We start from the raw sequence: 12,431 nt of genomic DNA, 5'->3' as shown, positions 1-12,431 counted from the left end.
TTCCCCCAACTCCTGGCGGGGTCTGACGTCAGCCATGTGCGGGGAGGGGATGGGAAAAGGGAGGGGGTTAAATGCTAATGATATTAATGAACCTCCAAGCGGCTCCCGAAGAAAATGCAGGCACTCTTGAGGCTGAGTTAGAGTGTGAATACAGGAGTGTGGTTCTGTGTGTGCATGATGGTGACGACGGTGCTGCTCTTGTAATAAAAATGAATTATTATATTTCCTGGCAAAAGGGAAGGGGAGAGGAGATGGAGCTTTCTCAGAACCCGTTTCCCCTTCTCTCCAGAGTGCCAGACAAATTCATGGAAGAAACTGGGTGGCCGTGTGTTTGAGTCTGATGGGGCGCGTTGGATGTGGTCAAGTGAGTTGGTCCCTTCTTGGTCACGCGCCCCTTCTGCTGGGTAAAACTTGGATCTGGCCCGAGGTGAGTAATTATTCATTTGTAACTATCTATGGAAAGTTAAAGCTAAGGACGCCGTTTGGGAACTTGGGGCTGGGATGGCGTCTGCCGGAGGCTTCGAGCTCCTTAGGCCTTCGCACTGTCCGCTTGGGCACCAGCCGCGGGGAGGGTGCCGCCCGCTTCCCAGAGCAGAGTCCCTACGGAGCCGGGAGAAACTCCTGTTACCTCCACTATCTGCACTGGGGTGGCTGGAAGGCAAAGCTTTTTCTCCTGCGGCTTGTTCCCCGTGGGCTCTGCTGGCTCCCTCTCTCCAGGCCAAAGGATTGTGAAGCGCTCCTTCGCCTCAGCAAGCTTCTCCCATCCCCGCCTGCGGGGAATTCCTGTGCTTCTCGCGTCCTGGTCCCTGTGCCGCGCTGGGAGAGCGCACGCCAGAGCAGCCGGTGAGATTCTGATCGCTAAGAGATTAATTCTTATTTAAGCTCTTCCAGACGCTTGAACTTGTCGAACTAGGGCTTGCCAGCCTCTCCTCGGGGCGTAGGTCCTGCCAGAGGTCAGGGGTCACACCTTGTGCTCACCAGTCCTCCACGGCGTGTCGGCCCCGGGCGAGGTGGCGGGGGAGGGGGCGCAAGGAGAACCCAAGCCAGTACTCTGCAGTTCTGCCCGCTGAACCTCAGCCCCACTGTCTTCAGACTCGTTGTCAAACCGGTCTTTTGATCAGAGTAGGCGTGTACAAGTGAGTGTTTGCAGGTGTCCTCCGCCCCTCCACTTCCCCAGCCTCAGCCCTCAGAGGGCGCAGCAGCTCCGGGGCAAAGGCAGCTCGGGGGCACAGGTTGTGCGCTCCGGGCTGCGGCGGCAGCAGCAGCAGCAGCAGCACGTGACTGCAACTTTCTGTAGCGGCCTGGGCTGGGCCTGGAACGCCGGGCCGCGCACACCAAACACATCCAAGCCCGCGGTCCTCTCTAGTGTCGCGCAGCAACCAGGATTCGAGGGCTGCGGACCTCCAGAAAGACCAAGAAGGGGGACGACTATCTCCTAAATTACCCATCCTCGGCTTTTTTGAATTGAAAAAGATGAGGGAATGATGGGACAAAGCCATAAATGAGGTTTGTTTGTTTGTTTGTTTGTTTTCCAGGAAGCAGGACAAGAAAACAACATTTTTGACAGCCAAGTTGGGCAGACGCTTGAGCAGAGCTAGTCCCGCCGGCGACACAGCGCACACTGGAACCCAGTACTCAGAGAGGGAAGTTATTTCCCGGCGGAGTTTCAGACTCAGTTACCGCTGAGCCACCGGGCATTCTGGTTCCCGCCAGAAACCCAGTTGCCGCCGTCACCGCCACCATCATCACGTGGATGCAGAGGGTGGGTGGGGGTTAAAGACAAAGAGCTTCAAGAGTCCAAGTAACTTATCTGGAGCGAAGAAGAAGGCCGGAGTCACAGTAGACCTTGGCCTGTCTCGCGGGAAACATTTAGGAGTCTGTGGTGAAAAGGAAATCTAGAAGTCGCTTCGCGGGTGCAGGGGCTTGCAGGTAGGAGGACTGTGGCTGTTGAGGGGTCCAAACTACACCTGGCCATACTCCCCCACACTTTTACCCTGCTGGTGTATTTGTAGGCATCAAAACTTTGGGGAAATACTTTTGAGGCTCACCAAATTGTTTCAAAATCAAAATGGGAACGTTCCTCTTTCTCCTGATACCAGCCCCTAATCAAGCAGAATGTCAATAAGTCCACTGAATAGAAACACAGAGGCGCATGCGCGAGCGCAAACACACACACACACACACACACACACACACACACACACACCAGCCCTGGCAAAAGGCGCATACACACACCCTCAGCATGTTCCTACTGCGTTCTGCCCTCCCAGCTGTAATTATCCTCGCGCTTTGCATAAATCACAATGCAGTTCTGAAATCATCATGATGACTTTCTGGCATGATCGGTTTGGTGGCAATGGCAGCGACAAGATCCAGGGTAGGCGGGAGGGGCTGGCGCTTGGAACCCACCAGGTCCAGGAGGGGCCTTGAGCCAGAGTGCTGGCCTGCTTCCGCTCCCTTGATGAGAACTGTTGCCGGCCACAGGGAACTGGGATCTAAGGTGTAGAGACCTGGGGGGTTGGAGTAGACCCCCAGGGTCTACAGCCTGTGCAAGGCAGGGACTGTAACTTTTTATCCTCCCACCTGCAGGCTCCAGTACACTGCTTGCATAAATGGTGGGGGAATGAATGAAGGAGGAACGTCCCCTGCAGATTTCTCAAGAAGCTTTTGGAAGCCTAGTAAGGCCAAGCTGACTGGAAGCCAGAAGGTGGGGGTTCAGATTCTGTCCCAACTAGCTGTGTAAATCTGGGCAAGTGACTAGACCTCTCTGGGTGCCAGATCCTTATATGTAAGAGGACTGTGCCCTGTTCAACCTTAACTTTCAAAGATTTTTCTTGTGAGTCCACTAAGAAAAATGGTTGATAAGCAACCAATGCTGCCTATCTCAGATATATACCTTTTGACAGAGGCAAGATCTTCAGTTAATAGCAGCGATTTTCAACTGGTGTGCCACAAGAATTTTCAATATATGCAGTGCCTGACTATTTCAGTCAGGGGCATTGACCTCTTTGCCCTTAGATTGTCAAATTAAAAAATGACATCTGTATGAAGGAATCAAAATTACACCCATCTTGTCAGATTGGCAAAAATATATATTTTTTTGATGTGCCTCAGAATTTTAGTAATTAGTTTATATGTGCCATGGGGTGGAAAAGGCCGAAAATCGCTGGTTTATAGAGTCGGCTTGTGAAGTGAGTGGAACCATACCCAACAGGTTCCTAAGCCCTTCTAAGTCCAAACATAGCCTCTGACTTCCTCAGTAGCCTCTTATGAGCCTCTTAGCTCTTGAACAAACCAAAGCCAAAAACACAGGGAAGGAATCTTTTATTCCAAGATGTTTACATTTTGGTCCAGGATATAAGAAATGAGAACAGGAGAAGGACCATGGAATTTAGGGGCCTCTATGTCCTTCCCCCAATCCACCTCCTTGGTCAATTACTGAGCACCCCTTATGTGCCAGAGATTAATGACATGACCCCTCTCTCAAGGAGGTAACAGGGGGACCAGGCACATAAAAGATGGTAAGAGCTTTGGAGTAGACTAAAATGCAAAACTTTCTGGAAAGATACAAGGGATCCTAAACCAGGGTGGAGTAGGGCGGGCTGTCAGGGAGTGCCCTGGGAAGCCAGACTTGAGTGAGGCAAATTTACTGCCTCTGAAAACTGTGTTGTATTGTAGCTTACTCTCTGGTTAAAGCCATTTCGCATCCATTTTAAAAGGGAAGTAGAGTCCTTTTAACTGGATTGTGTGAGAGGCACGGGAGTGCAGGGCACCACGATGTCTGGGTCTGACCCCTATACCTCTCAGTTCACTAGCTCCTCTAACATGTTGTCTTTCTCCGTTACTGTCCCCCTCATGCTTCTAAATTAAGACAGCAAAGAAGAAGGAAAAAGCTTTCTCATCGGCAAGCAGAGCTGATGAAGTTGGTGTGGAACAGAGGCCCCTTCCCCAACCAGCGATGACTCCCTGTCAGAGGCCATTCTAGAACCTCTAGAGCCGCATTCCTTTAAAATGGCCTTCACTTCACTGCTGAGTGGAGTTGAGAAATATTCAGACCAGAAAATGGCTGGGGAAACCTACCAGTTGAGCTTGGCTGAGGGCTGATGTTCCATCTCTGAAAGACACTGGTACAAGTTTATTTATTTACATGAAGGAGAAAGTTGGTTTTCATTTTCTTCCAAGGCATACTTTACCTGTGGTTGGTTGTTGCTTCCCCGAGTGGATGGAGAGTGAGAAAAAAGGTGGGCCACGGAGCACAGTGTCTAGCAGGCGCTCAGTGAGGGCTTCTAAGTGACAACAAGAAACGGCCTCCTCAGGCTTGCTCCTGATTCTGCTGTGAACCTCTTTTCAAGCTGTTTGGCTTCTGTATAACTGTGCTCAGAAAAGAAACAGAACCATCCAAAAGAGAAACACAGGTGTTTTAGAACCCCGAGAGTGCTGAGTGGCATAGTTTCTCCTTGACACTCTCCAGGACCGTGGTGGCTAAGAGCTGTTGTTACTCCCCACCAGTGGGAAGACAACACTGTTCAGAGCAATAGTAGTAAGACCACAGTATGTGGAAGAGGCTCCCTCCCTCACCGCGTAACAAATAACAAATCATGCCCCTGCATTTATTCACGCTGTCCCTCAAGGTCACATCAGCAGCAGAAACTCAGGTGCAAGGGCAGACTGCTGATTGGCACCTCCTTCTACAGGATCTCTGAGCTTTGACATGCTTTTTGCCACAAGAATAATCAAATAGAAATATCTTCTCCCATCTGTTACTTTATTTCTTACATGAAATATTTTATTTATTGATATCCTACCCTGTTCCAGGAAGAACGTACCATGGCTCTCCTGTCCGATTGGTTTAATTTGGGACCTGGGCTCCCTCCCTATCAGATGACTCACTTGAGATGTATTTAAAGCAAAAACAATCAGAGATATTACCAGGAGCAAGGAAATAATGTAGTTTCCCTCTCTTCTCCCAGGAAGATAGGTCAACAGAGACAAAGCTGCCTGTTTCTTGTTTCCTAATGGCAAGAGTAAAACGGAGACATGAGGGATACCCAGCAAGGCAGGGAGCTTCTTGAGGCAGAGGTGGGCTTATGTTTGGATCCCCAGCACTGGGCACTCTGGCATGCAGCAGCACTTTATAAATGTGGATGTATGAGTGACCACCCTGATGGTATTGAGGAGGGAGAGCTGGCTTTCTTTTACTGTGCCCCAGAGGGATTAGGAACAGGTCCTCTAGACCGCCAAATCTTAGGAAGCAGTGCAGGTCATTTTGGGCTATAACAAAAGAATGACCAAAGAAACAAGAAAGCTGACAACATCCAGGGAGAGATAGGCCAGCAAGCCTTCTTTAACTTCCCAATTTCCTGTGAATTACACGGTCTGACTTGGCTTCCATTTGACCCAGGATTACAGAGCACACAGTCAAAAGTGACCATAGAGATCAATACTTATCTAATTCCACCGTTTTACAGGTGAGGAAACTGAGACCTGCAGAGACAAAGCTGGTCCTAGGTCACTCATTTAGAGACAGAGGCCAACTACAGGAGCCAGAATCCTCGATGCGGAATCTCATACTCTTTGAAATACTACTCGCACTGCATTGAGCTGCCTCCCCTTTTCCAGAAGGACTTCTAGAAGCTCCAATTAAGGTAATTTCACTCTCTTAGGAGTGAATTAATTAGAATTAAGAAAAGCGTTTTGTGCATCTTGAAGTAATGGTACAGTATTTCTGAAACCTCAAACTCTTTCACATTACAGGTTTTCATTTTTTCAAATTTCCTCACTGCCAATATTTAAAATTTTTCTGTGTGCCAGTGGATAGAAAGCCTGTAAGGTCTCTTTCTGTTTTGTAGAGGGGATCATGTGAGTTACAACAGGTACTGCTTAGAGTCACTAATAGTAAATACTGAAAAAAGGTCAATGATTAGATTAATCACTGAATTTGATCAGTGTGGATGGCCAATTTGGGCCTTTCACATTGTAAAAACACCCCTACTCTGTCCAGATTACTGTTTCAACACTAGTAGAAACAGTTGTTATATAAAACAGGGTAGCCCGGTATAATGTGTATACTATACTATAATATAATATAAATGTGGTATAATATACATGTGGCTAACATATTTGAGAATAGTTATGATGCTTTTTCCCATGAATAAGTGTATCAGGACCTCACATTTGATCTCTGCCATTGCAGTGAAAACATCATAGATCCTAGTATGCTTTGTTTCTAAATGACCTAGTTCTCACAGTAGTCTGTTGGTTGGCCTCCTATCCTAGTAAGTAATTTCAGAATTCATATCACTTACAAAGATGCAGAGTGGCTATTTAGAGAAGTGTGATTCAAATAAAAAAAAACCCTCCAAAACAAAACAAACCTCCCCACCCCCCCTCGTTTCTCCCTCCCCCAAACCCCACGTGCTTTGTGCAAGACGGAGTCAACCAGTGGGATTCACAGGAGGTCCCCAAGTCAAATGCTGCAGCTGCGTTTCAAAAAAGGGTTGGATAAACTACAGCCGTTAATAACATCTGTATCTATGCAAGCTAAGATGATGATAGGGGTAATCAGATCTCATGCTTCAGGGCATAAGATGATTGCCTGGTGGGAGGAGGAGGATTTGGCCTTTCAGGTATAGCAGTTCACCACTCAGGAGGTAGGCTGCAGACACTTCTCCCAGTCTCTAAGATGTCAGGTGTAATCGACATGAATTTGGAATAGATGAAACAGTGATTTGAAATCTAATGTTTCTATCAGATTAGGACATTGAATAATGAGATATTTGAAATACCCACATGCACCACACCCAACATATGTGTATTGCTCTATAGATAAGATACAAATATTTAGATGCCTTCTTTTTGAAGGCTGAGATTCTTTGGTATGTTTTGGCCATCTTTTAGTGCAAAGCAAATGCTTAATAAATGCTAAACAACAACAAAAGCAGTGGAGGTAATTCAACTTTAGCCCATGCATTTGTGATTAGCTAAAATAATGTATAATTACCCAAGTATTCATAATTGCATATAGTTGGAGTCCCTAATATGCAATCCCTAAGTATATTTATTTACAGTTGCATTAGCTGAATAATGATTGGAGTTGCATGTTTGGAGTGTAGAAGGAATGCATTCACTTTAATGTCCTGATCACTAAAGTAATTTTTAAAACTTAATATCTGTTTGCAAGTGAGGAAGGAATTATGCAAAAGAAACTTACTTTCTCTTTGGATATCTTTAATATTGTCAAACCCTAGGAGGGTACACTTTAGTACAGTTCACAATTTAATCGATTTTGAAAATACCACAGGTGTGAGTAGGACTAAAAAACTGCATTTATTTAGACTGTATGTACTGCATGTGCTGTATGTAATGGATGTACTACAGGGCACACAGCATCTGGGAAATGTAGAATCTTTTCAAGGAGCTGGTTTTTAGCAGAGTGGTTAGAGTTCTTTTGGCATGAAAGACATTCTTGCTACTGGCTTCATTCATCACTATTACTAAACGATTCACTTCTGTTCCACACAGAGGGACTATGCTGAAGGATATTACTGTTAAATGCAATTTTTAAAACGATGCACATAAACAGTTTATTGGGGGGAAATCCTGCAGCTGTTTGGCTGCAGACAGGCATGGGAAATTAGTCAGAAGCCCAAAGCATCATAGTTAATAACCATCATTCTGTTGTCTGGGATGTTTGTTTAAATACTATTGACACTGTGTATGTATTGTCATCTCTTCTGAATTGTAGCTCTTAACCACTGAAACCTTGTTAAAGACCACCTAGGGTTTCCTCTGTGAGATGCTGAAGTGCGTATTCACCTGATAGATAAACAAAAAACAGATTTTTTTTGTTTCAATTTTTCTCTCGTGTGCAACTAGCAGAGGACTTTCAATCTAGACTAAAGAGATTGCCTGAGTGCAGCAGAAACAGACGCTGTGGAGCCCCAACCTTTGTATTTCAACTCCAGTGATAGAAAATGAACCAAGCCATCAATTGATTAATACAATTCAGTTCTGCTTAAAATTCACAGCTCAGTTTGCTATGAGACTGTATTTTAAAGGACTCACACTTGCCATGAAGTATGAAGAAATCAGTAAGTATTCTTTTCATCAACAGCATGTGAGTTCTACCCCCCACCCCCGCTTTTGGATGTTGCTTATTAAGTGAGGTCATTTGGGAGAAGAGCGGCTCTGGTGGGTGGGAAAAAAATATCACAGCCCGACTCCCAAGTTGAGAGCCCCAGATCACGAGCGGTCTGGTACAAAGCGTTTTATATCTTGACTTATGAGGGCACAATAGCCAGCCTTTCAAAGGCACCACCTGTGATGCAGCTCGGTTGACGTCTTTGTTACGGAGGAGCCGGAGGGCAGAAGAGAAGCAGGCCGGGCGCCACGCGGAACTCGCTACCCTGGACCCACCTTCGAGGCCGTGTCACTGGGCGCTGAGGCCTCGCGGGGTTTTTGGTTACAGTTTTTTAAAAGGGGTTGAGGAGAGGGAGGGAACAACGCCTTCCACCCTGATTGAGCTGAAGCTCTGGATATCCCCCGTGCAAGCCCGCAACTGTCCCATTTTACAGACGGGTAAACGAAGGTCAGGCCCGCGGAGTGCCGGGCTCCGCAGGGGCCAGGGACTGCGGGCCCCCGCGGGGCTGCGGGACGCCCTGCGGGGGGCGCGGGGGGTGGCGGGGCCGCGGGGGCCGCGGACGCCCTGTGCCCGTCTCCGCGGACCAGTCTTTAGGCCAGTGGCTTTTTGCTTCTTTCCCGAAGGTCGCTTCTGACAAATCTATCTATTTGGGGCAAATTGTCAGTGAGAAACTTCCGCTCGAACTGCCCGGGACAAAACCGGCTGTTTGAAAATGGTAAATCCCGCGGCCCGGCGCGGCGGGACAATGGGCCGCGGGTGCGGCTGCGGCGGGGGCGGCCGCGCGGGCCGCACAAAGGGCGGATTAATTGGGGCCGCGGCTGAGCGGTTCGCGCTGGCTCCACTCAGCCCGCGCCGCGGGGCGCCCCATTGACTGGGCCCGGAGCCCCACTTTTCACAAACTCCAAACAAAAGTCAACTTCTTTTTTATAAGACGGGGGAGGGGCCCGCGGCCAAGATTCTCCCTTTGCTTTGGAGGGTGGGGGGCGGTTGTGGTTAGCTACAGCAAGAGGGGCGTGGGGGAGCCCGCGGTGGAGAGGGACGCGAGTCTGGCAGTCCCTGCCCCGGCCCCCGCCGCCACCCTCTGTACGACATTTGCGCCCTCCTGCCGCGCCTACAGGAGCTGAGGTCCCTGCCCGGGCTGGTGGCCGCGTAGCCGCTGATGGGGAGGGTGGTGGCGAAGGCCGAGGTGAGGCCTGCGGGCACCAGGGGGTAGAGTGCAGGCAGGTGATTTAGGAAGAACGGAGACAGACGCCCCCTTGGTATTCTAGGCCGCCCGAGATGTGACTGTTCATCAGGCGTTTGTTGAGCAACTACTATGTTCCCGATAGGAGGCAGGCAAAAGCGAGTTTGTCCTCAATTCACACACTTGTGTGCTCTAAGGCTGGTGAACCGAAGTCCTCCATAGCTAGGAGGTACTAGAGGGACCCTCGCTGCAAAGGCCTCAGGCCAGAGTATTGGCACCCCTCTGGGAGGGCGGGCGCAATGAGAGGAAAGCTTGCTTCTGCGGCAGGCTCAGTAGGAGGGGTGAAGAAAGCCTTCCAGGCCAGGCTGAAATATGGCTGGAGGCAGGCAGAGCTAGACGCTGGCATCAGGGAGCAACAGCAGCCGATGACCTGCCCGCAGAATCCGACCTGGGCTCCCTTGCAACCACAGCTGAAGATTTAAAGCGATCATGTCTGGGCCACTCTATGAACCCTTTCCGATTTCTGTTGAGTCAGAGGCTGTGAAAACCAAGGACAAATATTTATCTAAAGATGTCACAACTTTGAATTTCAATAATAACTTTCTACTAATCTCCGATGCTAGAACAGCTGTTACTCCATTGTGCATTTTGAATTCCCAGAAGATAAATTTGGGAATCAACATTTTTCTTCCATCAATACCCAGTATGCTTTCTTTTAGTTTATTGATGTCTTTGCAAGTTTAAATCAAATAAATGACAGGATCTTTTGCTTATATGAAACTTACTAAAGCCTACCAAAAAATATAGTATTTGACTTTTATTAGCAAGTATGACAATGCTGAGTGTGTCCATGCCAGCAAAAGTTGAGTGAGGCTGTAAAGACTGAAATATTGCATTATTAGGAAGAAAAAAAAAATCCAAATATGGGTCAGAGTGATGAAACGTTCAAATTAAAGGATCATTTAACAGCAATGTGTAGGTTTAGACAAAATCAATGATGGACTCTTCTATTAGTAGAAAGCATATGACCATAGCTTCTAAGAACGATCAGCATGATTGCTTATCATTTCTATTGTACAGGTCAAGGTCTTCAGAGAGAGGGGAACAGTAGGTGATTCTGACAAGGTCCACCCATGAAAGGGTGACATACTGAATCAGGCCTCACCATCACTTCTGGTTAGCTTTCAGGGCCTTGAGTTACTGTCTTTCAGAAAGAATTCTTTTGAACTCACTCAAAGTGAACTTAATTAGAGTAAAGAAGCTCCTGGGGATCTGATTTGAATTAAATTTGTTGTTGTTGTTGTTGTTGTTCCTCTTCTTCCTCTTTCTTCTTCCTTCTTCCTTCCTTTACACTGCTGGCTGAGCAAACATTGCTGGAAAGGGAGGATGACGATCTTGCTAAACCCGGACTTAGTTTGCCAGAAACTACAGAAATAAGACTCCTGATAATGGCAGAACAGGGGCAAGCACAGTACCAGATCCATATTACCGTAGTCATGAGCCACAAAGAAGGAACACTAGATTCAGAGATGGATTCTATTTAAATCAGTAAGAGAATGGTGTTTTCTAATGACTTTTCCTTGAAGAAGAAAGGTAAAAGAGCCCTGGCTAGTGTGGTTCAGTGGATAGAGTGCCAGCTTGCGAACCAAAAGGTCCTGGTTGTAGTTGGGGCACATGCCTGGGTTGCAGGCCAGTCCCCAGTTGGAGGCATGCAAGAAGGCAACAGATTGGATGTGTCTCTCCCACATCAATGTTTCTCTACCTCTCTTTCTCCCTCCCCCCTCTAAAATTAATTAATTAATTATAAAAAAGAAAGGCAAAAGAGACAGGCTGATCCTTGCTATGTTAGCCAACATCCTGGAAACAACATATCTAACATTTGATTATGAAATGTACCACACATATAAAATACTGTGTGAATGTATCTGTACATTCTAAAGAATAAAATAAAATGAATGCTCATATTCTAACAGCCACATTTAAAAAATCTCAGTACTGTCTGTAAGGAGACTCCGTCGTGCCCTCTTGGACTGCGTCTCTCCTCCCCACCAACACAAACTGGAAATAAGTACCACCCTGCATTGCACTTTACTCATTTGCTTGCTTTCTTTAAAATGTTACTACTTTTGTATGTATCCCTAAATGATATAGTGTGAAGTTTTCCTTTTTAAAAAAACTTTATATAAACAGAAGCAAGCATTACATAGTCTTCAGTGATTTGTTATCTTCTCCCAACACTACATTTAATGGTTGGTGTTAAATTAGCATTACTATCTTCACACAATGTGGCATCCTCCTTGCCATGGTTGTATAGTACTTCACTGTGTGAGCATGTCACGTGTGGTTGGTCCTCATGATGAATGGATATCTGGGTTCTCCCTTCTTTCTTTATTTTTAAAAAAGATTTTATTTACCTATTTTTAGAGAGAGGGGAAGGGAGGGAGAAAGAGGGAAAGAAATATCGACGTGCAAGTGATACATTACTCAGCTGCCTTTCACACACCTCCAGCCTGGCCTGCAACCCAGGCATGTGCTCCGACTGGGAATCAAAACAGTGACTCTTTGGTTCTCAGGCCAGCACTCAATTCACTGAGTCACACCAGCCAGGGCTCCCTTCTTTCTTCTGTAATTACGACAAATGCTGCTATGAGCATCTCAATGCAGCCTGGTACACACATGCAAGAATTTCTCTAGTGTATTAACCCAGCAGTAGGATTGTTTTCTTTATTTTTTTTTAAAGATTCTTATTTATTTATTTTTAGAGAGGGGAAGAGAGGGAGGGAGAGAGAGAATCAATGTGTGGTTGCCTCTCACATGGCCCCCACTGGGGACCTGGCCTGCATCCCAGGCATGTGCCCTGACTGGGAATTGAACCTACAATGCTTTGGTTCGCAGCCGGTGCTCAATCCACTGAGCTACACCAGCCAGAGCAGGATTGTTTTCTTATTCAATTTTAGTCTGTACTATCAGTTTCCTCAATAGCTGTATTAATTTATACTCCCACTAGGAGGTGATAAAAGCCATTGTCGTTTACCATCCATGTCAACATTTACTATTGACTTACTTAAAATTTTTTATTCATATGGAAAAATATCTCTGTAGTTTTAT

General features: G+C 46.8%; 1 protein-coding gene across 3 annotated transcripts; it reads left to right on the top strand.

Annotated features, from left to right (window-relative positions):
• The first annotated feature begins 48 nt into the window (after window positions 1–48).
• LOC118500291 lies at window positions 49–3,034 on the top strand. Of its 3 annotated transcripts, none has more exons than XM_036024541.1 (3): window positions 49–200; window positions 290–843; window positions 1,536–3,034. In XM_036024541.1, the coding sequence occupies exons 1-3, from the start codon at window positions 72–74 to the stop codon at window positions 1,684–1,686; spliced, it is 834 nt and encodes a 277-aa protein (XP_035880434.1). In that variant the 5' UTR covers window positions 49–71; the 3' UTR covers window positions 1,687–3,034. The 3 variants fall into 3 exon arrangements, 2 of the variants coding, with proteins under 2 accessions (XP_035880434.1, XP_035880435.1); XM_036024542.1 differs by having other exon boundaries at window positions 126–180; XR_004902854.1 differs by having other exon boundaries at window positions 189–427.
• The last annotated feature ends 9,397 nt before the right edge of the window (window positions 3,035–12,431 follow it).

The sequence above is a fragment of the Phyllostomus discolor genome, chromosome 4 (assembly GCF_004126475.2).
Source record: "Phyllostomus discolor isolate MPI-MPIP mPhyDis1 chromosome 4, mPhyDis1.pri.v3, whole genome shotgun sequence".
NCBI classification, from domain to species: Eukaryota; Metazoa; Chordata; class Mammalia; order Chiroptera; family Phyllostomidae; genus Phyllostomus; species Phyllostomus discolor.
The sequence above is the reverse complement of the archived record's forward strand: the minus strand, read 5'-3'. Positions and strand labels throughout refer to the sequence as shown.

Coding starts and splice junctions, on each gene's coding strand:
- LOC118500291 (XM_036024541.1), top strand. CDS start 72: ATGCTAATGATATTAATGAACCTCCAAGCGGCTCCCGAAGAAAATGCA. Junction 201..289: donor GTGACGACGGTGCTGCTCTT/GTAATAAAAATG, acceptor CCTTCTCTCCAG/AGTGCCAGACAAATTCATGG. Junction 844..1,535: donor AGCGCACGCCAGAGCAGCCG/GTGAGATTCTGA, acceptor TTTGTTTTCCAG/GAAGCAGGACAAGAAAACAA.